Here is a 25,918-nt window from a genome sequence, read left to right on the forward strand (position 1 = left end):
AAGCCTTTTTTTGACAGCTCTCTGCTACTGATCTAGCCAAGGTGCCTTCAGTAGGACAGAGGAGCTCTCCTATAAGAAGCCAGCCTTCACGTCTCTGGCTATGTCTAGACTTACCATCTGTTGCTGCAATGCGATATATGGCATTATCTACAAAAGACTGATAAAGGTCTGGCATGTACATTGGTGACTTTTTGGATACAGGGTTTACCTCCTACAGAAATCAGAGCAGTGCTGCCCGTGACAGGACTAGCATATGCCTAGGTAACATCTCAGCCTGAGGCAGAGGTACCTCTACACGGAGAGAAGGAATATTGCTTTGTTATATATATACTTCTAAAGGAAAGAGAACTAGGACCTGATTGATGCCCATACTGCTGGGGAACTGACTTCAGCTGTTACCGATGGCTATGGCAGAATCAAATAGCAGCATGGATGAAGTAAAACCCTGTGCTCAGACTTGTTTCCTGGCCACCCTGTAATTTAACAACATACTCTTGTGCACATGGTAACATTCACCGACAAACTGCAGCATGTAAGAGGTGAAGTGTCAGAGCAGACACTGGTTGTTGCTGACACTCATCCCTCTGGGATGCTGTTGTGCTGATTACTTTTGGTCTGTGTGACCCTCTCCTTCAATACACCACTTGAGCTGTGCTCATGGTTGCCTTTCTTATGGCTTAAGAACTCCTGTGGGCAGCCCCAGGGGCAGGGCATGGTGTCTGCTCTGTCTCTTGGGCATCTTGCAGTCTTGAGGTACACCACTGATGTCAAAGTGTTCTTCTTAGGGGCTAAAACACATACCCCCATACTAAATTTTGTGATGAAAGTGAAAATTCACATATTTTGCTAGCCCCTTTCAGTTACTTTGATGGGGAGCCTGGAAGCAGTACTCTACTGTATGGTGCTCTGTGTGCATGCCCTAGTGTCTATAAACTAATCTCTGTGCTATTGGATTATTTTTATTTCACCCTTCAACTGAAAAACAGGAATATAAGCACCTGTGTTACCTCCAGGAAAGTCATTATGCTGTTTGGAGGACAGGACTTCTGTTTTTGAGAACAACCAGTCCCTCAAAGATGTGACACAGTGAGCGTCAGTCAAAAGCAGAGCTACAAGGACAGCTTGTCATACAGGCTGTGTACTAAGGATGCTGAGATATGCTGAGCACAAGTTAACAGACAGAATTAAGTGGTTGAGCTTTCTTTAGGGAATTGGGAAATGTGATTTAAATCTCCTTAGATAGAAGAGGGAATTGAACTCTGTCCTCCCAGCAGCAAGGGTGATTTGGCTAATGTACACTGAGAGGGAGAGGACAAGGGAGTAGAAAATGGGTCATCAACAACAGCTGCATATAAAAACCTACTTGAGTAGGTTTGCTCAGAACAGGACTGCTAGACTAAGCCATGAAGAGAAGCTGGTGGGGGAGCTCCTTGTATCTAGGGCCTGGCTTGGCTTTGGGGTAAACTTGTTTCTGACCTGAATGGTGTTACAAGGTATTTTCAGAGTCTGCATGAGTGTGTCCCTTAAACTGTCTGAAGAACTCCGGGGTAAAACTGTAAGGCGCCTCTGGAGTTCAGGCGTCTTTGCTCAATAGTTTAACATTAAGTACAAGAAACAGTTTTGCGCATTTGCAAAGGTGTTTATGTATCTGACTGAGTAGCCTTGCAGCACTAATCCCCCTCCTCCTACACTGTCAAGATGTCCTTTCTTATCATGTAGAAAATGCAGGATTGGCTCTGTATCACTATATACACTTGAGTCACAAGCTTTTGAAAAGCGTGCCTAAGGGCAGCACAACACCTCCAAACCTGGTCCTCTAGTTCTCTGCAGTTAAACAAAAATAACTCATGCAATGCAATTAGCCTTCATAACACAGAAAAAAGTAGAAATTCTCCTTTGAAAACTTAATCCCAGGGATCGCTTTTATTCCATTTCATAGTCATTAGCTTATTAACAATTAAAATATATACTGTTCAAAGTAGAATATAAATGATACCAAGATCAACTTGTTAATGAAAACAAAAAGAACATTACACCAAAGATATAGTATTCTTTTGGGATGAATATGCTCATTTTTTCTAGGAGTGGAGGCTCATTTCCACAGAAGTAGAAATTACTCTAACTGAAGAAAGATAAATAACTTTATCTATTTCGTTAAAGCTTAATCTATCATTAACAGCGTGAGTCAGAGCTACCATAGGTCTACAAGGAAACAATAGGGGAAAAATACATGGTCTTTAGCCTGAATTCTCTGGTCTCACTAAAGCCATCCAGTTTCGAGTGTTTGAAGAAAAACATGGGTTTGGGCAGGTACTGTTGCATCTTATACCAGTAAATAGGCCAAGGGGAGGGCACTGGCTTGAGGACTGTCTCATGACTGTTTACACCCTTCCTGCCACAGCTTCAGCTCTTGTGACCTGACAGTCTTGAGCAGTGCCAGGCTAGGGCTGATGGTGGGGGCTGTTTTCAGAAGGGAGACTGAAATGTGTCCTTCCTGCCTGTGGGGAAAGAGATCTGAGCTTTGTGCACATGAGATGAACAATACCACTTGGCTCTGGGGTTAGAGACTGCCCCCTGTTAAATTTTATGAGCAAAGGTATAGCCTAAACTTGCATTTCTGCTGCCAGTGTAGCTTGGACTTGTGCCTGAGGCAAGTCTATTCTCCTGTCCTCACAAGTCTGAGTGGTGGCTTGTGGTCTGGCTCTAGTCTGTAGGGAATCAAGTGGGAAAACTAAGCACAGAGAGTGGGACTAACTCATCCTCTTGCTCTGCCCTCATGGGTAGTAGGAGCACAACTGCTACAGTGCAGCAGTTGGCTGAAAAACGGGTGAAACAGTGCTCTGTGTTCACCACTGCCTGACCTCAGCTTCCTTTCCCAGCCATCCTTGACTCCTCACCACTCAAATCATGCATTTGAAGCTCCTACGCCTTTAGTAGCATCACAATGTTTCTAGGTAGGTGCCTGCAAAGATCTCAAGGAGGATTTGCTGTCTCGAGAGTGAATGAATTGCAGTGACTAATTTGATCCTATTCCAGTGATGTTCCAAATACCATAAGTGATTCTGGTGATGTAAAGAGCCCCCAGCTGGTTTATGTTTTCTGACTGCGGGAAGTTTTTATTTTATGTACCAAATTGTTTCTGTGGAAAAATTCTGAAAAACACAACAGAATGGGTGAAGTGACACAGAATAGAAAGAAAATAATCAATGTGATGACCAGTACCCTCTGAGGACAGCTAACTGTGTCTTCATAAAATAATTTTCTCCCATCCCCCCTCTCACTACATTGTTCATTTCAGTGTTCTGTCCTTCCACTCAGATGTTATTTCCCTTTCAATAGGCAAAATAATTGAAAGTAGCTTGTGTTTTTCCTTGGGTTTAATGAGTAGTGGAAATGACTGCACAAAGAGGTAAAGAACCTCAGTTAGCTTGGCAGTGATAGAAGCAGGTCAAGGAAAGGGTGTAAGAGACATAGGCACATATTTCTGCAGCTTCCAGCAAATAACTATTGAAGGACTTTCTGAGCCAAAGCTTGTACCTTGAGCATCATATTAAATTGCCAGCAATTAATTAGTCCATAAAATAGTCTTTTTTCCACCTCTTCTTTCAACCCACCTTATAGATATTTTGCATTAATTAAATATTTTTATTTATTTTTTATTTTTTTGTAACTATTTTTTTAATCATCATTGGATAGCTTAAACCTTATACATGTTGTCATCTGTGTAAACTGCATATTTTCTTCTGATTCCTCAGTAGGGGTACTTTTATAGAAAATTGGTCCATATCAGCTATGGGTTATTTTTTGAATTCAGGGTATATTTTTAAAGAAAATGTCTTGCATGGAAAGAATTTGTGTTCTATGTACAGCAGATTTACTACTGACATTAGAAACACATCACCAGAACAACCTGTAACCCTGACATTTTCATTAATCCCTTGCAATTAATTCCACTTGTGGGGAATTAATTGTACCACCAAATTATTTAAACAGGGCCTCACCATCTCAACGCGACCTCCTTACATCTATTTTGAATTCAGATGGGGGAAAGTGGCTTTTAAAAACTGTGATGAAATCTCCCAAATGAGTAATGCATAAAGGTAGTGCAGAAGAAGGAGACAGGAGGTCCGTAGTCATATTTAAAAGAATGCATCAGATTACTGTAATGATATCTGGTCAGTATATCTAATCAGTATATCTGAAGCAATTAAGTTGTATCTATAAAATATGAAGCAATGTTAAATTTGTGTGAGGTGGGAACGCTGGGTTTGTAATTGCTAATACTTCTCATGGTCAGGAACAATTGCAGTGAATGAGAAACTGTGAGCTTTGTGTGCTCTAAGGAAAACCAACTAGCTTCTCTTTGTCTGGAACAAAAATTATTCCTTTTCATAACAATATCTAAACTGTGTAGTAACCAGGGGATATACCACTTAAAGACCTGATCAACTCCCTGTTGCAGTAAGTAAGAGTTTTCTTCAGCGCTGAGATTTCTTTCCTTTTCTCTGTTTTTTTTTGTTTTTGTTTTTTTTAAGTAAATGCAATGATTGCAAAAGATTTATCAACTGATGTGTTATTAGAAAGTCAAAAGTCCAGTCCTTATGGCTGAATCCCTAAATAATTAAAGTCCAAAAGATGAAAATCTTCATTTCAGGTTGTTATTTTTAAAGTCTCATCTTTTCTTAAAACCTTATCTGAGGGAGGAGGCTGATTTATGGTCTTTCAAGTCTTACTGGCAATTGATTGATTCATTAAGTCCATTATGAGCAAGCAGAGATATCATTAATACATTTTTATGTGTTCTTTGTTTACATAGACATTGTTTGGAATGTCCTCACTAAATATTGTTCCAAGCCCTTTCAAAGTCCCATATAATTCTGGGTAGAGATGCAGGGCCGGGAGAAATTTATTAAGGAGGCATACTTTTGGTTAGTTCAAAGAGGCAGCTGGAAGGGCTGCTTTTCTGTTATTTAATTTATTTTTCTAAATTCTGAGATATTTTACAATGTCCTATGGACTTGCAAGTATCTCATGCAGAGTGCTAGCCCTTCATCTGACTGCAGAGGAATTTGTATAAATCAGGGCAAATCCCACAAATAAGGATGACTTGCACAGAAGTTGCAGGGAGGATTAGGCTGCCTAAAAAATGGTCTGGTGACATTTTAGATGCTGTAGGGCTATGGTAGGTATAGCCAGGACCTACAGAATACCTGTGACTTCCTAGACTGGTAGTGGAAAACCAGGCAGGACACCTCATGCCATATCATATCACACGAGATGCTTAAGTTCAGGCAACCAAATTTCACACTGAATTGTGCATAATCTCTTTGTCTCCTTTCAGAATTCCTCCCACCCTAAACCAGGTGTTTGAGGGGTGTGATGCCTTGCTCTCCAGAGGCATCTGTCTTTCTCTACTGGCAGTGCTGACTGCCTGTTTTTAGGTAAGGATGAAGGTCGATGCTGAAAACTTATTTGTAGATCACTAAATTTAATGGAAATTAAATGGAGAAAGTAATATCATTCCACAGCAGATATCTATTCATGAAAACATATTAGTACTCCTTCAAGGTTTTCAATTATCCATCTTCTGCAATTCCAGTTTGAAGACTGACAAATACTCTGGCAAGTAACAGTTATTTTTACATTTGATATTTTAAGTTAATTTAGTGCTCAGTTTAACTGCGATGTTAGTGCTTCTGGAGCAGAATGCATATTCTTTAGGAAACAGAAGCAGAGATTTATTTTTACTTTCCTTTGGACATGGGTAGGAAAATCCAGCCAGGTTTGCTGGGTTGTTATTTCCTCGTGGTACTATTATGCTATATTTGCTTTCATTCTGGACATGAGCAAGCAATACAATTAATATGCGGAAAGAAGGAGCATTCTTGTTAGATACCAAACAGCGGAGGCCTGTGCCTTGGGAGATAGGGAATACTGATTATTGTTTTAGATTTGCATCAAGCATGCAGTATGTTAATTGGTTGGAGTACAAAACAGTAAGTTCACTTTTCCTTTCTGAGACTGACAAAAATAATACTGATTGGCAGAGTGGTTTTTGAGCATCATAACCTAATTAGTTTGAAACAAGAAACTCATTAAACATAAACTGGAAATCAATTTGCTTGTTAATTCTATTCAAATTGCACTCTTTTCTAACCAACACAGCACACTATATGACAGAACCAGTTCTTCTATGTGTCTTTTGGCCAGCTGAGAAGTTAGTTATATTTTCATAAGAGATTAGAATCATAATGCAGAACTTTTTTTGTTTGGTTTTCTTCATCTAAGTTATAAAAACCTATCATCCTGGTCAAAGGAAACATACTGGGTGTTCAGAGACTTTATGCAGAAAAATAAATTAAGACAAAAAGAGGTATTTATTTTTTATTTTTTTTTCTCTCTGAGAGCAAAAAAGTGAAATATTTGGTGTAAATGAGTCCACATAAATCTACTTATAGAGACAGAAAATTCCAGAGGGCAACTCATCCTGTAACAGGAGTCTGAGACAGTGAACATGATTAACTCCATGGGGGTACATCTCTTTCTCTTTGCTGACTAAGGAACGTGTCTTTATACCCGGATTTATAGCTACAGACTTAGGTTTGGCAAGTATGATTGTCGCATCAGTGCAGCTCTTACCCTACAGAACCTGGGGAAAGTTAGGAGTTAACAGCTGTTGTTTAAAATTTTAGGGTATGTCTATCCTTAGACATCAGCTCATTTTGCCTGCAATGGCTTGAGAATCGGGAGTGCAGCAGAATTAAGACTCAGGGACTACCCAGGCTCTCTGGACATGAATTATTGTCCAAAAGTAAACTAGATACATTAACCTAGAACCAGCTAAGGAATCTGTATAATTTCTTAGGTCGCATGGTGAATCCATGTTTACCAGTTTGTGTAAGAGTTAATTACATTTGATATCTGTTCACCGGAACATGATGCTTTTAAATTGCATGTCCTGCAATGTCCCATCCACAGACTGTTTCAATGGATGGATGATTACTTAAACAGCAGGGGTGACTAGGTGATACTGCCTTTTTTTCAGAAGATATTCATTCTGGAGGACATGACAGGAGATGACATTGAGCAGATTAAACAAGCTGACCTTGGCAAGTTGGGGATTTTTGTTTGATAATTGCAAGACAACTGCAACTGCAAGGCTGGAGGCTACCAGCCTCCCTCAGCTGAAAAGCCCATATGTCAGGATTGGTATGGCTAACAGCTAAAGAAATAGAACATCTTTTTGGAGGCCCCTGAGGAGAGGACACAGGTTCTTCAGAAGTCCCTTATGCTGCAGTGAGATAACCCACTCACTCCAGCTTCACCAGTGATGGATGGACATTGAGCTGGAGATTTAACAGCTGGAGATTTAGCAGCTGGAGATTTAACAGCTTCCATGTCAACATAAGTCTGTGTTTGGCAACATCAAGCTGTGTTTTTCTGTTTTAGGTTTGACGTGCTCTGGACATATGTTGGTTAAGACCTTTAAGATGGCTTTGCTTCACATAAAGCTTGGGACATACGACCCTTGTTAGATGTAATTGTAATGGCTGTAGCAGCTGCAGCCTCAGTCCCTCACCTGGAGTTCTAAGTGCACATATTCATTAAAAAATGTGTACCAAATATGGCATCAGACAGACATCCCATGTTCCTTTTAGTTTTCATCAGGTTGCTGAGAGAGGTGGTAGGTGCCCCATCTCTGGAAACATTCAAGGCCAGGGTGGAAGAGGCCCTGAGCAACCTGGTGTAGTTAAAAATGTCAGTTGTAGGGGTGTTGGACTGGGTGACCTTTAAAGGTCCATTCTGACTCAAACCATACTACGATTCAATGATTGATTATTAAACATATTCATTTTACACAAAATCTGAGGTGTTTTTGTTACATCTCAAAGCCATAAACTTTGTCTGCATGTTAGGTTTCAGTCTCAATTCTTTCCACCTTAAATTACTCCAGTGGGCAAAATTATAAATAGCTTCTGACTTTATTCAGTTCAGTGTTTATACAGTTGCTTTAAATACACACACACAGAGTATGAGCAAGACAAACTATTATTCTTCAATACATTTTCAAAATGCTTTAAAAATATGCATGGAAGCATTGAAGTTTAGCATGGAGAAAGAGTAGCAGCATGGTGTGTAAGAAAGACATGATCCGAACTAACTTTTGCTGCCCGTTTTCTTTGATGGATGCAGGATAAAGACAATAGCTTTTTTACTACAGATGTTAGCAACTTATCCTTTTCTCCATGAGTGTGCTGTTGCACATTTATGATTATTCCATAACAGACTTCACTATATTTTCCTGTTTAATCTTTGTTCTATAAAATACAGCATGCCTCATTATGTGCTACCTCCCACCAAGTGTTAAACTTTTCCTTGGAGGTTATGACCACTCTCAACTCCCCCAAAAGTGAAGCAGCTTCAAGCCTCCCAGAACTCAGGAACATTTTGAGACTCTTTCCCCCACATATGGTAGGTAGTAATAATTTATGCTTTGTTTAATACTGGGCACATTTCTGCAGCAGTAGAAAGCTACATGTAGGGAACTTAAATTCCACCATTTCAGTTGTGTTTGTAAAAAACCTGCCACATTAATTCACAACACCTCAGAAGGTCCACCTGAATATGACAAAGAAGTGTATAGTTTCCATGTGTTGATAGTTGGCTCATTCTTGAAGTTTTCGGTCAGCCAACCTCTCACCCATTCATCTGAAGTTCTCTGGATGTTTTCTTTGCATAAAACGTACAGGACTAATGTTACTGAGTGTATCCATAAAAAAATTACAGCCACAAAAAGTTTAGTTTTTGTACTGTTTTGTACTTTTCTCCTAGAATTATAACTCATTTTCTCCACACACTTAAGACAGCTTTCCATATGTACTCTTGAATTTTCAAAGACAAATAATGTATGTGTACATCCAATTATTTCTGTCTGTGGTTCATATAGTTAAAATCTTAAAATTATCAACTACACCAGTGTCTACATGTTGCAGACACCTGGTAATTCAAATTTATTGAGTTCATGGAATAACAAAAATATATAACTAACTCTCTACAAACATTATTGTCTTCTGTTAACAGTGGTGAAACCCCTGGGCAAATCAGGGACAATTTTGTTCTGCTTTCAAATGCCTCCCTTTCAGTGCAGAAGTTGATAATTTCTTACACTTCCAAAATCTCAGCCTGCTTGTCTGTATGCAGCTGTCACACTAAAATTGCTCTAGGCTTATGCCCTCAGCTTTCTCTCTGTTCATGTTTCCAGCACCTAGAAGACTGAAGATTCAAAGCTGTTACTTTCTATTACTTTAGGGGAGAAAAATAGTTCTAAGGTACCTTGCACTTGTTAAAATCATAGCTTTAGTGCAAATTAATGCTTCAACCAATTAGTACAGTGTAATGACTTTAGTCTGCCCAGGCTGACCTACATGAAACTTTATTTCATTATTAGCTTGTTCCAATTTCATGGTTGATTCATGTCCAGTGAAAGTCCTCCAGCCTTATCAGATCTTCCACATCAAATCCTGTTGCTGCTTAGGGCACTTTTAAAAGTGTTCTCTTTGTTGTGTGAGCTAACACTAGCAGATGGATTTGCAGGATCATGGCTGGCGTTGGTAATGCAAATATCTGCTTGTTTTTTTAGCAATAGCCCACCTTTATTCTGCCTTTCTTTAAATAAGCCATAAAAAAAACATTAAATATCTTTTATAGGGAATTAGGTTCAAAGCCAGATTCAACAATCGTGGCAGAAACCATGTTAAAAATCAAAGTAGAAATCTTTCATAAGTTAATAATTTTAAAATCTTACTGTACAATATCAACAGAACTTCTTTTTGTTAAATATTTCCATAAAGCAGCGGCATGTGAAAAAATAGTTTTAAGTAAACCATATATCTTTTAGCTGGTGAGAACAGAGATAATTGTCTATTTGTCTTCATTTGGTACAAATCCTCCATTTACGTTAGCATGTGATGATGTTGATTTTGAAGCCTCTTTTTGCTCTGTTTTCTCGATATCTGTCTTTGTTTTGACCCGATGTCTTCTGTAAATACGGTAGCCTGGAGATTGGTATATATTTCATATTAAATAAAGAAATTACAAAAAATTGCCTGAAAGGACACTTGTAGTAACGTGTACCCATGCAACATTTTCCTTCCTTACATTGCTAAAGCAAACAGTTTCTTTAAAGCTATGTTTAACTGTTTTATGTCAACAGCACTCATTGGTGGAAAAGTACTTTTAGAAAATAACAAGGAAAACATTTTAAATCCGTGTTTGGTGTTTGACCGCTTTGTGCTCCTGTTGTGTGCAGTGACTTTTTAAAACATTACCTGTCTCACTTGGGAAGTCTTTGGGTTCTTGGCTGGGTCTATGGGACTGACTTTTACTTCCATGTGAGTTCTGTTTGACAGGACCTGGGACAAAGTTTGTCTGTCCCCACACCATTGCCTGACAGAGAGGTTGGAGTTGGGGCTGCACACCACAGGCTGTGTCATTGGGACAGTGCTCTGGTGTTGGGTAAGATGGCTGGTTTGGGAGTGGGAGCTCAACAATCAACAGCTTGTTTCAGGTGTGAGCAACAGGGACAAGGTCCCAACCTTTGGTAGGTTAGTTGTAGTAGCACAAGTGCAACACATGGGAGGTGTATGTGGGAGGGAAAAGGGACCTTTACCTCTAAGGGAAGATATTTTCTCACATTAGTTGTGAAACTAATGCCTATTACCTCAGCGTCTGGTAGGAGGGGAGTTTGTGGGTATGGCCCTGCTGAGCAGCTGAGCACTCAGGCACCCTGAACAGTGGAAGAAGATGCGTTTGGCCTTCCTTTGCTAAAGATAGTAACAATTCTGTGCTCAGTGCAGTCTCATGTGCCTAGTTGTAGGTGGTGGAGATGCCCTCCCTTGTGCTGTAAAAAAAGGGTCTTCCAAATTTTGAACTGAGCCTTGTATATTCCTACTTATGTACTGGCAACACCACAGTGGTAGTGCTTAATAATCATTATGTACTTAACTATTTTCCATTTGATTATTTTTATCCCTTCTTGTTTTCTCCATATTCATGAAAAATGGGACTGATAATAATCATAATTACAACTCTGTCATAGAAAATAGATATACTTTACCTCCTAAAATCAGTAGTGCAAGCAACAGCTGGAAAATGCTGTAGATGAGTGGGAAAGTAAACATCAGTTCAAGTTGTGCAGGAGTGAATGAGAGCTGTACTATAGTTGAACATAGCTGAGTGTTTTGCATGCCTGTTTCCAGAGACACTGTACGACATCTAAAGAGAATAATACAAAGACAGTTGTGAAATAGCAGCCTTATGCTTTGCAATAATCTAGATAAGCAAGAAACATACAGTAATGGATAACTAGGAAAATTGTATCTTTCAGCTCATGTAGTCAGCAAAACTCTCCTCAAGTCATATGGCTCTTACCACCAGAACACAACAATTTATGCCAGTTCAGCAATTGTAAGGGACCGTGATCCACCTTCAAGCCACATGTGTGGCACTACCTCCCTCTCTTTTAATGATGTTCTAGACTCCAAGCTGCTGCATCTTCATGAGAAATTTTACTGCATTCCCAACCCACTTATAAGTCAAGTCTGTTTCATTAATTTGAAGTGGAGTACATGGGCACAGCAGGGGAAGATGTATGAACATCTGGAGGAAATAGTATAGTCAGAATCTGTGTATAAAAATGTGCACAAGTAAAGTTTTATCCTAGAAACAGGTTTGGGGAATGAGTGACCCTGAGCATAGCTAATGTTTAGGGAAGATTCTCAGCATTTATTAATCATTACAGAAAAACTTTTTTTCACAGTTGAAAAAGGCTACAGGTCTTTTTCGTGGAGAATTCCATACCTGTTCCAAGACAGACCAGCTAAGCGGGCCAGAAAGAATCCCAGACAATAGCCAGCTGCTGGAAATATGGTTCCAATGATCCATAATTTGGGTGAGATAATCCAGGAGCCTCTATAGAGTATTCCCCCAACCACAGCAATGAGCACAATGAGGATTGCTCCCACAATGGAACCGACCTGTCAGGGAAAAGAGGAAGGACTGTGTGAGTAAGAGACTCCAACAAAATCCAGTGGCATCAAACATGGTGTCAAACATGCCTGTGAGTGTCTCTGAGTGACTGAAACTTCTTATTAAACATAAAACCCTGAAGTTTACAGCAACATAATTCACAGTAGGTAGACAGATTAGATAGCTGCTGTTTTTCCCAGAGAGGAGATGTACGATGTGCTTCAATGTGTTACGACGGATAAAGATCGAGGCACAGCTATAATAGATATCTATAGCAAATACCTGTAAAACTAGTCTCTTGAAGCCTTGGTAATAATTGTACTTAGAACTAGAGATTAAAATTAATTTCATAGGTGTGATGTGAGCAAGGAGTGGTGCACACATTAGAAAAATTTCTCCAGAGTTGTTGGGAAGCTGGCAACCTCATAGCTGATAGAATGCACTTTTCCTCCCCGCTTCGTCGGCAGTTGCACTCTAGGGCTTATTATAACGTATGCTAACTATATCCTAGACTGTTAGTGATAGCAAATTATTTTCCAGGTGGAGGGGTAAATATTTAACATGGCTGAAAATTTGTGTTTGAAAACTGTGGGTTTGTATAGCATTTCTACATAGATGTAGTCACTGAGTTGATTTTATTTCCTGTGGCTGAATATGCCGAGATCTTCACCACTGATCAATTGCCAAAAATGTGGTAACTAAGCCTCTTCTTAATATCCAAGAGAAATGTCTGCCCTTATGGCATATGTTGCCAGGGATCTTACTGGCAGACTTCTGGGGCTAATCTTAGGGTAATCCATTTCTCAGCTAAATATGTATTTCCATTAAACTGGCTTTATCAGACTTTGGCTGAAGCCTCTTTAAGAGCACTGAGCAAACAAATACTTTTGTTTGACTGAGCTATTAACCACATGCACTTAGGAAGAAGAAACATGGTCTGGCCTGACAAGCTCTTTTTTTTCACCTGGCACACTGTCCTTGTGCTCTTATCTCCATTTCCCACTATACAGACCTTAATCTGACAGCTATAGCTCAATTGCACTTGATGCTTCATTGTCCTGCATAAAGCAAATTGTCAAAATGGACCCTGCTGTAGGTTGCTCACCCACTTGGTAAGAAAGAGGACAAAACAGTGTTTTGCTGAGAGAGCAAGTAGAGTTTCTTTTCATGTGAGTTTAAGTCCATGATTTTCCCTTAACTGATTAAACAGGAACAGTACAGTTTTGAAACCAGCACTCAATAGTATCCAAGTTCATAAGTACTGTGAGTGCATTTAAAAATAGAAAAGAAAAAACTAAGAGTCTGAGAAAATTAATTGATTTAAAAGAATCTTGTTTGTGTTCTGTGTTTCCTGAACTAACAGAAGAGACATGATAACAAAACATAGGTAGAATAACAAGTTGTCAGTGTAGTTTTCTTCAAGAAAATTTAGAAAATATATGTGTTAAGTAAGAATGGTAAACAAATACCAAGGGTACTCAGAATATGGCAGTCATTTTCAGCCTAAACCTACTGATAAGAATGATTAATTGGCTGTTAACACTAAAATTAGCTGTAAACACTAAACAGCTATTTTAATAATAATAATATTCAATAAAAATAACAGTAAATAATTTATATAATAACATAAAATATAATATTTTTCCATAATCTTATATTATTATATGATTACATCCAATTTATTATCATTATTATTATTTTTGAGGACAATTGTTTTTAAATAAAATCATTTTTTGATGCATCTGAAACTATCTTGCAAATATACTTGAATTTTCTGAACAGTTTTCTTAGATTTTTAGCAGTCAGAATATTTTGAAAATTTTTTTAAATGAAAATTGACTTCACACTCAGAATTGCCCACATAAATCAATGAACTGTTTTAAAAATAGAAAGTTGCAGGTTTCTTTAACCCAGAATATTTTTATTTTTTATTACCTTGCAGAGTAAAAACCGTTTCTAGTTGACCTGAATGATTTTCCTTCAATTTCAGTTTACATTATGAACTGAACTCAATTATTATCACAGTTGCAGCCAAAGATAAAAGTAGGCTCTTTGGATAATCATGGTTTCTAAATAATGTATGCAACTCATGCATATTTGTGCAGGGAAAAGCAGCACATTTCTGAAGCATCTCATTTGTTTCCTGCTGAAAACTTCCCTACTCTTATAAAGTCAGACACTAATGTTATGAATAGCAATGTACTGCTGCTGATTCCATAATTTGTCCATAAATCTAATGCTTCAGCCTTATATATATCTTACCTTAAGTATGATTTTTGCTTTTCTAGGCCATTTGTGGTTAACATATATTCCAAATGAAACAGGAACTACAAGAGCTACCAGTGAAATTCCTTTAAAAAAAGAAGAGAGAAGTTAAGCCCAAGTATCGTGCAGAAGTTCATGTCAGGAAGACTGACACCATGCAGCATGTCTGGGGGTGCAGAGCAAGCCTTCAAAGGCTGTTTTTGGTATGTGCACCCCAGAGCATGCATCCATGCTCTACCCACACCTGTCTATTTGCTTTTCTATGGAGTCTGTTACCTTTGGCAGCCTGTTGCCGTAATTGCCATTCTGCTGAGCTACATGCTCATTCACCTGCATCAGAAAGGCAGACAGAAATTTGAGTGGGCTAATCATCACTATCCTGTGATATGAGTACCTATATTAAATGTTCATTTTGTCTGCAGGTGTTTTGCTACTGTACCATATCAACAAATGGTTTAGAGCTTCTTTTGTCTTGTCCTCCCCCCTCCAGTATTTATTTTGAAAGCACGAGCAATGTATGTGATATTTTTTCTCCCCCAGAACAATAGGAAATGAAATTGAAGAATATAAAAGTGATTCTGCTGGTTTTTAAGATCAGCACAACATGGAACCACACTTGATAAGCACTAGGGCCACAGCTCTGCAAAGCACTGGAGCATGTATTTCCAAACTCTGACTATTTTTTCTTTGTAGCTGGATGAGATTTTCGACAGGATGTCAAATGAAGCCACTTCTGGCGGTGTAGATTGCAGCTTTTCAAAGAGACTCAGCAGTTTTAATCACTTGCTTAATTATCCACATGTGCTTAAGTACTTTGCCAGATTATGGCCTCAGCACTTGCACTTTGCAGTATTGTGATTTAAAGCTGTTACAAACACTTTCATCCAGGGGAAGTAGCTATTCACGTACAAATGATTCTATATTCTTAACCCAGTCCCTTGCAGGTCTCCAAACCATTTGGAAAGAAAAACATGCACAATCTTGTGATAAATATCTGTATAATATTTATAATGACTTCAAGTCTTTGTTCTGCAGAGCGGTGGATGACGTGAAGTGATTGAGGTACCTAATTCCCATGGAAGCTATTAGAAAGTAGGAGGATAAATATTTTTCAAATCTGGGGTAATTTCTTCATAACTCCTCATAAGGATGGCATAAAGGAGAAGGGGAAGTGCTGCTTCACTGGACTCACCAATGCTGTTGTAGGGGAGTACAATTGCGTTTGCATCAGTCCACATCTTGGTGTAAATAAAGAGGCAAAGTGGCATCATTCCCATTGCAAGTAGTGTGGAGCAAGTTGTCATGCTGATGCTGCAAAGAAATTGGGTGGATGGACAGTTTATCTCATGCTAGTCTATAGTCTTCCTAATTTTCTTATTATGACTTCACAGCTTATGAAATGTTGGGCAGGAAATGCTGCTGACTACAGTCTATTTATCATGTATTTGAGGTTAGAAAAAGGCTAACTGGAAGGAATGGCTTCTGCTGAAAACAGAGGAACATAAAATATCAACGTGTTCTGCAGCCACAGGACAATAACTTGCAGTGTAAATGAGGCAGTCAGACAGGCATCCATCAGGAAGGTCTGTTAGCCAGTCTGTCTGCATGCTGCCTGTCCAACTAGCTTCTGAGAGGGTGGCAAGCTGGACAGGATCAGATCGGCATTGAATGGAGTTTTCCATTATACCAGGATTTCTGGAGTGTTAAAATTTCACTCCAAAGTCAACAACATAAAAAATAAAAGAAAATAAAAAAATACTGTCTAGGTTGTGTGTTGCAATAAAATTCCCTTTTCTGGCTTGTTTTGCTCTAGGCCAAAGAGTAGGTGACAAGAGCTACCTAGTGAAGCCTAGCATAAGTATTGCTGCTTCCTTTGTTTGTGCAAAAACATTTCTGTTTTAAAATATAAAATCTTGAAACCATCAGGCCTGAAACACCTTGTACTGGCAGATGCATTCTGAGACAGGAATGAAGAAGGAGGAAAAGAGAAGATAGCTAAAATAATGTGGAAATTCTCAGAATCTGAGCAGAATAGATAAAATTACGTCTACAAATCACACTCCTCTGACATAAAAACAATGAGAGAGGGCTCTGATTGAGGGACTTTGGGAACTTCCTTTTGAGTCTCACTTCTGATTTTTCTTTTATGTTGCTGGTCCTCAGAAAAGGGTCTACTGACCCTGTCCACAAACTGGGCAGGTGCAGAGAAATCTAGAAGAATTAAGACAGAAACAACAGGAATATCGGCATTCATTTTTGACCCTTTAACTCTCTGCTTCACAGTCATTGCACAGAACTTTGTAGGAGCCTCAGGCTAGAAAGTTTGTACACACAGAGAAAAAAAAGAAATGTTGGCTACAATTAAGATAAAATAGATAAAGGAGCTTATTATTTCCTACCTCCAGATTTCCTACATTTTCATATTGTCTTTGTATATACATCCTGTTCCAGTCTGCACATTGTCTGACTCTAGTCCCTGTTCTCACAGAAGCTCCCAGGGGATTGGATAAAATGGATAAAAGAGATTATTTTTCCTACCTCCACATTTCCTACATCTTCGTACCGTCCCTGTACCCTGCTCCAAAGTTTGCACATTCCCTAACCCCAGTCTCTGTTCTCACAGACACTCCTAGGGTTGCTGTGGAGGAGACGGTGCTTCAGAATCAGTTGTTTTTGTGAAATATCAAGAGATGTCAAAACCAGATTTCCCTATGTGAAGCTGGGTCTGAGTTACTGAAAAAACATATAAAAATTCATCCTTCATCTCCCTGTGATTATATGAGCAGTAGAAAACAAATTCCTGCTCTGACTTGTGGTCTGTTTGCTTTGGGAAGTTTTGAAGCAGGACTGTAGACAATTCTCATGGATTGCTATGTATAAACATAAAATATCATCAGCTAAAACCAAAACCTTGTCTGCTCTGACAGGTGGGTTTTCTATCATAATGTGCTGGCTCTAGAAACCAGCCAAGCTGCTTACATTATTATTTTTTTATCAAGAACTGAAGACACTTGCATTGCTGTTTCTGCTGTAGGTCACATATTCTCTGGTCCCTGAGTTATTGTCTCAAAGGTACTGACCAAAAGCCTTTGATTTCTTAAGGTAAATGTCTTTACCTGAAGAACAACCTTTTATAGGTATTTTCAATTTACTTCACCCTCTGCCAGCATCCTGGGATATAAACCCTACTCATATTTATGTTTCTCATTGGTTCTCACTTTTACCATTGGTTTCAGTAGTGTGACTTTGAACACACAGAGCTGGGAAAGCATAGTTTAGCTCAGTACGTTCTTCTAAGGAAAGACTAGGACAGGATTTCAGACTTGTGCTGGATATCTTTCCATCTGTGGTTTCTTAGACCTGTATTTATTGAAATTAGGTGTCTTACACCTCCCTAATGTCATAGGTCTTTTCTCCACAGTGAGGAAGTTGGTGATTAGCAGAGCTGACCTCATGCATAGTTCGAAAGCTGGTATTACATTAACACCTGCATATGACAGAAAAGCTCACTATTTTCAAAGGATGGAAAAAATGTCTTATTAAAGCCACAAATATTAACATTCTTCGTCTATTTGCCCTAGCTCCACATCTTTCTTACTTCTATTATTTTTCCATTTCTAGTTCAGACTGGAATATGATAAATTGGAGGAATGCTACAATTTATGTTTCTCTGTGGGAAACAGAAATGATCCTGTTTAGTTTTGGGTTTATTTTTTGGTTTTGATTTTTTTTTTTTTTTTGTACAAAAAAGTAATCAGGATATAAATATCAAAAGACGGCTCATTTTTAAAGGCTGTTAGAGTTAATGAACCCCCCATGGAATTTGTATCAAGAGTAGGGTTCACTTCTCCTGTGTATTTGATGTCCTAGGCCATGCCAGGTGCCTTACATATCTGTTTCTGAGTTCAGAGCACCCTGTCATTGAGACCACCACACTTTGTCACAAAGGTTTTTTTTCATTGCCCCCATATGCAGGGCTGCCTTAGACAGTGCCTTCTAGCTTGTAAAACTTGCCTTCAGTTTGAGGACTTTGCAGAAAGTGCCAGGAGCAAATAGAATGACTGCAAGTGATTTTCATTTGTATTAGTTCCCAAAGAGATAATCCATGCCTGTCTATTCGTCTTTTCCCACAAAAGGAGGGAAAATATCTGTCCACAGGTGGTCTTACTCAAGAAACATTACTTCAAGAACTATTGCACAGCCACTATTTAGTACAGAGGATTCAGATCCTAAAATCCTTTGTTGCACATATTTCTTTCTTTTTTATGCCTAAGATGTTGGGAGAAACAAAAAAATCACAAAACTAGTTCTAACTTGGACAAAGATTTCATAACCCTTGGTATCTTAGTGGTCTTCATAAATGCTATTTTCTACAGAATCTGAAGATTTACAATAAATGCATTTTCTAATGTACACAATTCTGTTGTGGTATTTTCTTCATGAATTCTCACTGAACCAAGGATATTTGCTATTCTGTATATATTTACTACTATTACAGTAACTAAACATCTTTACAAGAAAAAAGGTTCTCTGTGCATGGGCCAGGAAACTAAGAAAAAAAAGCAGAGAGTCTTTCTCAATATAAAGTAGAGTAAAAAGCCAGATGAACTAATTAGGGAATAGCTGGTCTTACCTGAGGTCCATGTCTCCATCCACCCAGTAGGCGATGATATTGGAGGCTGTGCCTCCTGGACAGCATCCCATGATCAGCACCACAACAGCTTGAATAGGAAGCACGTTAAAGGCCAGGGACAGCAAGAAGCCTGTGAGAGGCATAATCCCAAACTGGCAAAGGAAACCCACAAAAATACCCCAGGGTCTTTTTATGTGGCCCCAGAATTTCTTAAGTTCCACATTGCAACCCATGGAGAACATCACCAAAGCCAGCATGATCGTTAGAACAGTACTTAAAACTACACTCAAAGTTTCATTAAAATTATCTTCTGGTAATACACAAGATGTGCCATTGCAAATAGTAGCATTTGCTGGACAAGCTGTGGAGTTCTCTGCCAAAGGCCTGATGTTAAATTGCTGGGAAAGAAGATATGCCTGCATTTTGAAATACAGAACCGCTCAGTACATCCAAGGCAAACTTTCAAGCCTGTGTAAATTGTTGTTTGTCAGTGACTGCTTTTAAATGATCCAGGAAGCAATAAAGTGCAATAAATACTTGAACACTCTTACTATTCTTGCAGGGTTTGGCACAGTGCTGATTCATATAGTTATAAAAGTTGCACTTGCTTTGTGCAATGACAATTAATCATTTATTCATATGATAATGAGGAATCCCACATCAAGAGAATAGCTATGTTAATCTTTAAGGGTGCAAAGGAGGCTTGTGGTGTAGATGAGCACATGAAATGAGAATCACAGGAGGAAGATAAAGTTTACACTTCATTCTTTGAATTTCTTGCATGCCTCCGGGAGAGTCACTCATGCATGCACTGTCAGAGGCATTACAGGGGTCTGTGGGTGAGAGACCAAGATGCAGGAAACCACAAGTAGAGGTCCTGAGCTAGGATTTGAAGCTGCAACCCTTGTTAAGTGATGCAGCATTCACTGTGGCACACAGGCTTGTTTAGTTGTGGTGGGATTCTCATTTGGTTGTATTTCTAGAAGTTACTACTGGTGCACAGTGATAACTCTACCACAGGACTGTGTGCATGTTTGTGTTACTTTTGGCTCCTAAATGTAACTGTTAGGTAATCTTTCTGATTCCTTCTCAGCTTCCATGTAATCCTGAAGATGGTGAAGATCCCTGGCTCCAAACTTTCCCATGAAGCAGTCTGCTAAAGTGCTGCTTGCACATGGCTTTGACACATGGAGAACCTCTGGTGTCATGGTATCTCCACCTCCCTCCAGCCTGGGCAGGGGATGACCACCTGATGGCAGCTCTTCCCTGCTCATGTCTTACATTGCTTCTGACCACATCCACCTCCACACTGATAAACTGTGGAAGAGAGGAGGGCGGATGGAAGGGTGGGGAGCTGCCCAAGTAAGAACAGAGTCTGTGCTTATTCGGGCAGGGTAGAGATTTACAGTCATCCTGGCACTTCTGCAGGTGCAGCTGGTGCAGCTGGTGCAGTTATGCTCTGCTCCAGCTTGGGCTGGAAACAGCAGGTGGTGAGAGGAGGAGCATGGGTTTACAAGGGTGGAGGAGGAAGGAGACGGTTTTCCTGTGCCAAGCATGGAGTGTGGGGAGCAGGGCAGTGGGGCTGGTGTGCTGCTGTGGTACCCAGCCAGAGCTGATGGCATCCCTGTTAGCATGGCAACATGTTCAGCATCCACGCCAGGGGCTAGGGTGCAGGTCACCTTTTTTTTCTGATGTGGCACAGAGGTCAGGAGACAGGTTTCTTATGCCTGGCTTTGGTGTGGCTTGCTGTTCTCTGTCACGCCCATGACTCAAAAGGGATGAGGGGCTGAGGCAGGGCAGCTTCCCTGAGACCTCTCTGGGGGCTTATAGCTCTAGGATGGGCACTGGACATGTTGTATGGTGTGGCTAACACCTCCTTTGTGGAATTCCACAGCATCCTCAGTGAATTTGTGTCCTGCTGAGTGTCCCTTGATTCATGTCCTTTGCTCACGTGTGCTTTTCTGTAGAAAAATATCATATATCAGTCACTGCTTAGATACCTTTACTACGTTTTCTCCCTGCTAGGTCAATGTAGTGCAAAGATTCATGCTTTGGATAGCAAAATAACTTTGTACCACTGGTATTCTGTAAGCAAAAGAAGGTACGAGAGCAGCCAGATGGGTTGTTCAGGAAAGCAACAGCAGCAACAGCAACAACAAAACATTCGAAAGCTGTGATAATTTTGACTACGCAGCATACCCAAATCTCAGTCTCTTCTCAAAAGTTTACCAAAGCCTTTCTTTTGTTTGTTTTTTGTTGGTTTTTAATTGGGCAAAAGTTTACCCCTCAGGCTTCCTCCACAATTGGAAACATTGTAAAGGGAAGAATTTTGATGCTTTACGTGTACCCAAGCTTTGAGGCAGAAGCAGCTTCCAGGGCATATCTTCGACTAAAATCAAGTCCAAAACTTACAGTGCAAATGATGCCACCCAACATTGCTAGTTTTCAACACAGAAATATTTTTTCACTAGGGTAACTTGCTAAACCATAATTACCTTCATCAAGCCAGGCTTCCCCTGAAAGCTGCTGCATTTTCTGTCCAACCTCAGTGTTCAGAATGAAGGAAGTTGCTATTTTTTTTAACTGTAAGCCATGAACCGTTGTGGGGGAGCTGACTGCATTAGAAAGGATTTCCCAGCATGCTCATAGGGCACCTGTTTCTTTACAAAGGGGTCAGCTAAGTGGATGTGTCTCCTAAGCCACTGTTGGGTGCCTGATGGGATAATGTCAGAGTAGCTTTATCCTCCCAGGCAGCTGGCAACTCCTACCCTGTGATTAGTGCCACATCTGTGTGACTGTGATATGTCTAATAGAACAACAAGCAAGGTAATAAGGAGTAGATGAAAGGAAGAGAAGGCTTACAGGATCTCGGTTTGGCAGAAAACTTATTCTTATTATTATGCCTGCTTTCAAATAGAATGTTTTAGAAGCTTCTATTTTTTCAATCCAAATCTTTTAAAGGGCTAGTTAGGTTTTAAAAGCATGCCTGCATTAATGTTTTCTATAAAACCTGTGTCAGAGTATGGATTTGCATTTGAACTTGTTTTGTGTTGAAGCTAAAGCTTTTGACTAGAGCATGTTAAAATCTCCAACAAGCCTCAAGGCCGCGGGTTACTTTCCCAGGCCTGTAAATGTCTGTAAAAGAGGGTGAGTGGTTCGGGAGAGGATATAAGGGATCTCCAACTCACAGAGGCTGTTTCTCAGGCAGGGGCTTGCTTTCACTTCCTCCCTCCTCCTGCCAAGCACATCTGAGATGTGAAGGGGCGCTCAACGCTATCCCTCAGAAATAGCAGGGGAATGTCCCTGCTTTTGGTCTCCAGCTTCTTTTGAGACATAGGAGTGTCCAGGTCTCATTTTGGGGTTTGACTTCTGGAAATGGAGTGGACGGGGAGACCTTCCTGGTCAGGGTTTGGGCTTGACTGAGGGCAAACAAGACATCAGCTACTCACCTTCATCGCCTTATGGGTCAGCAGGTTGTGTAAACATAGCCTGTACTTACTGCTAGGTTTGCCTTCTCTCTTTCTCCTCTACTGTAGAAAATGATGTTTCCAAGTCATTAGCTCATCAGCTAGTTGTATAAAACCTAGATCACAAAAAATCCTTTCTGGAAACAGAACTGAGCTCTTCTGAATTGAACTGATTATTAGGCCCACAATGCCACTATTTAACACAGATGTTAATATCTATTTCAAGAAATCTTCATGTGTTGTTAGGGAACTAAAACCATACCCAAGACATTGAAATATTTGCAGGCACAGTTAAAAACTTGGCATGTTGTAAGAGATACAATATTATTAAGTAGGCAGGCAGCTCTCTCAGGAGTGCTGGATTTCAAACATTCCTGTAGTCTGTTTTGTTTTTCAATCTGTACTTCTGAGATTTAATCCACATGCAGGCTAGTGGGAGAAAATGGATCAACAACCCTATATTTGGCTGCTCTCTATAAGTTTTCCTGATATCCTCAGGGAAAGCAGCATTTCAAAGATGGCTGTCAGAGGTACTGAGCTGTACAGCTTCTATTGCCTGTTTTCCACTCAGGTTATGGTGCTTAACTGGTGAGATGGACTACGTACTGCTCTGTGAACCTAAATGGCATCTTTTGCCTGTTCCCACTGCATGTGTTATTCAGTGTGATTTTAATTTGTCACTGGCATTTGGAGAGGAAAATTACAGTGAGCCTGGTGGTATTTTGGTGATGATTAACATGCCAGGTCTGATTCTGGACACTGTCTGTCAGCATAGCTCGAAAATGAAAACAATCAATACTTAAATAGAGAAATACCAGCCCAACTGTATTTTTGCACCCTCACATTACCAAATCACTGTATTCTGAATTGTCTTCTTCAATTTTTGTGGTGATGAGGCTGCCGCCTTATGCCAGTGAGTTTAGCATCACTTGAGCAAACAAATCCAGGCAGATGAAACCTGTAAGGATCTGTGCCGACAATTAGATAATTGATTTATCCATTAACTCAAGCAGTTATAAAACTTGAATAGCAGTAATATATACAGAGCCTTATTCTGGGAGAGACAATTTAACAGTTTGTCTTTTATGGCTGTCTGGTGCTTATTTCTGTGATGCTTCTCTTAATGAGACTTATGAATCTTCCCTGTCTGCTTAATTCAGACTCTGAGATGCTTCTTAGTGTATTTATGTCTTAGAAGAATCTTTTCTTTCAGATAATTAATTTCCTAAAGCCAATTACCTGCTTCTTACCACCATCATTAAAAGAGCACTTATACCTAGTTTTGGTGACCTCGTTTATAACTTTAAACTTTAGTATAAGTATAGGTGGAAGATTGTTTTGCTTGCGTGTTTGGAAAAAGTGATACTACATAATTGGAAGTTTGCACAGGTCATTAAGAAAAGAAAATCATGCAGTAGCAAGAGAGAAACATTAAAATACATCTAGCTCAGGATAGCTTCCTAAAGAATGCTGAGAAGTCAGCTATAAAGCTGACTTACTGAATCTTTACATTTACATTTTTACATTTCACCGTCTGGAGCATACATCTACATTTTGCCTGTCAGATTCTTAAGCTGAGTCTCAAATGAAACATCGAGGACATGGGTGCTCACTTGTTTGGCTGTTGATGAGCTCAGCTGGGAAAAGAACTTGATGTGTGACGAACGTGGATTGCAGGCAAATTTAGCTTGCTGCTGTACTAGCTCTGAGAGATGCACCTTACACCTATGGCTGAACTCCTGTACACACTAAATAGTTGGTTTGAGGGGTGTGATTCTGCTGTGATTCATCAGAACTTGACTGACAGATATAGTGTGTGCAATGACAAAAGCATAGTGCATTTATATTTTCTGATATGTTTCAGCCTTACCTATCTAAGTCATGACAGAAAGTCTAATCTTTCAGTGTACCCATCTTCAGTAACCAAACACAAGTATTTTCAATAGAACAGGACATCTCATCCCAGTAGTGCATAGTTACTATGTAACTGCAGGTAAGAGCATGCAAAAGCCTTAGACTTTAAGGAACTTCAATCTTTTTTGATATGTGTATGAGGAGAAATCTGCTTCTGTGCTGTTCAGTGAGGACTGTCTGCTGTGAGACAAATAAAGTCTCCCAAACGATTAAGCCAGACTTTTGGCTGCCAAACTGTAAGGGTGACCTCTTGACATTGATCAAAAAGCTGAAAAGCAGATAATTTCATAATAAATCAAAGAAATGTGTGATACTTATACCTATAAAAGTGTATACCTACCACCTATAAAAGTCTAAATTTTTGAATAATTCCACTGTGTTCAAATCTCTTAATAAATGTGTGTTTTTCATGTTCCTTGCTCAGCAAGGATTGGCTTCAGACTTTGAGGGATCATACATGAAGCAAATATTTCACTGCCTTTACCTGTCCTTTCAAAGTTGTGATTTTAATGAGTAATAATGCTTAATTTCAGATAAGTGGCCAAAAGAATAGATGATGGATGTTTAATTTCTAGATCAAAGGTCTGATTGATTTTAAAGTTTACAAAGTTAAAGAAAAATTAAGCATTATAGAAGTTTTTATTCTGCAGAGACCAAAACTGACTCTTACTAATTTTCATTAGAAGGGAAAATGACTTATACCCTTTCTTATTTGCTATTGTGTTGGTTTATGACATTTATCTTCTGGCAAGTAGCAGGAAAGTGGTGGTTTTGCCTGCAGTTCGAATGCTCATTTCTACCACTGTCCAAGCCTGGAACCTGGCTGCACCTTCTAAAATTTTCATGTTGGTAATTGATAAATGAATTTTATAATTGAAATTTATAATTAATTGACTTAAATAACAATAATAAAATATTTTAATTGTCCTATCTGTTATTGTGAGAGGTAAAGGTAGAGCACAGAAGTCACAGAATTAAAGTAAAATAAAACTGATAATAATTGAATCATGCCCATGCATTTGTTCACTTGTCAGTAGATGGGACACAGCTTATCAAGGAACTAAGTTAGCCTGACAGAAACAAATCAGTAGATCAAAGCATCTGGTGCTGAGGACTTTGAAATTTCCCCACATGTAATTTGGGTATTTTATTTCAGAATAGGTTTAGTCTGGTCCACAGTCTATGTGTCTCTAACATGTGTGCCTTGAAATGGTCTGAAGGAGCAGTTATAGGTCTGTGTCTATTATGTCCCTATTAAATATTGGAGTATATCTGCAGATGTGCAGTGAACTTTTGGCTCAGTTATAACCTGTCAAAGGAAACCAGTTTGCACACACCAAAACTGCCCTGCAAATCATAAATGGGAACAGTTAGGGATTTACTTAAACACTGCTCTAGTGCTCCAGGCCAAAACTTCAAAGGAAGTGCAGCCTTAATGTATCCACATCACCTGCCCTGGGCTGGCTGATGCGCCATGAGCTATGGGAGGCATCAAAAGTACCATTAGACACCTATGTTTAGATAGCTGAATCACAGGCTGGGTAGTTGTACTGGAGAAGGTGAATTGTGCCCTGATGTGCCTGAGGTCCCTCCTGAGAATAAAGTGAACCTC

The 25,918-nt window shown here is 39.4% G+C and overlaps 1 protein-coding gene across 1 annotated transcript; it reads right to left on the reverse strand.

The window, feature by feature from the left end:
* Positions 1-9,276: 9,276 nt before the first annotated feature.
* SLC10A2 (solute carrier family 10 member 2) lies at positions 9,277-19,486 on the reverse strand. The gene is made up of 6 exons (XM_057400328.1): positions 18,926-19,486; positions 15,485-15,603; positions 14,290-14,378; positions 11,860-12,035; positions 11,117-11,274; positions 9,277-10,055 (listed from the first exon to the last, which is right to left on the reverse strand). The coding sequence occupies exons 1-6, from the start codon at positions 19,345-19,347 to the stop codon at positions 9,922-9,924; spliced, it is 1,098 nt and encodes a 365-aa protein (XP_057256311.1). The 5' UTR covers positions 19,348-19,486; the 3' UTR covers positions 9,277-9,921.
* Positions 19,487-25,918: the final 6,432 nt, after the last annotated feature.

This window comes from Pezoporus wallicus, unplaced genomic scaffold (assembly GCF_028554395.1).
Source record: "Pezoporus wallicus isolate ANWC-B61680 ecotype Strahan unplaced genomic scaffold, APGP_CSIRO_Pwel_v1 contig_6846, whole genome shotgun sequence".
NCBI lineage: Eukaryota > Metazoa > Chordata > Aves > Psittaciformes > Psittacidae > Pezoporus > Pezoporus wallicus.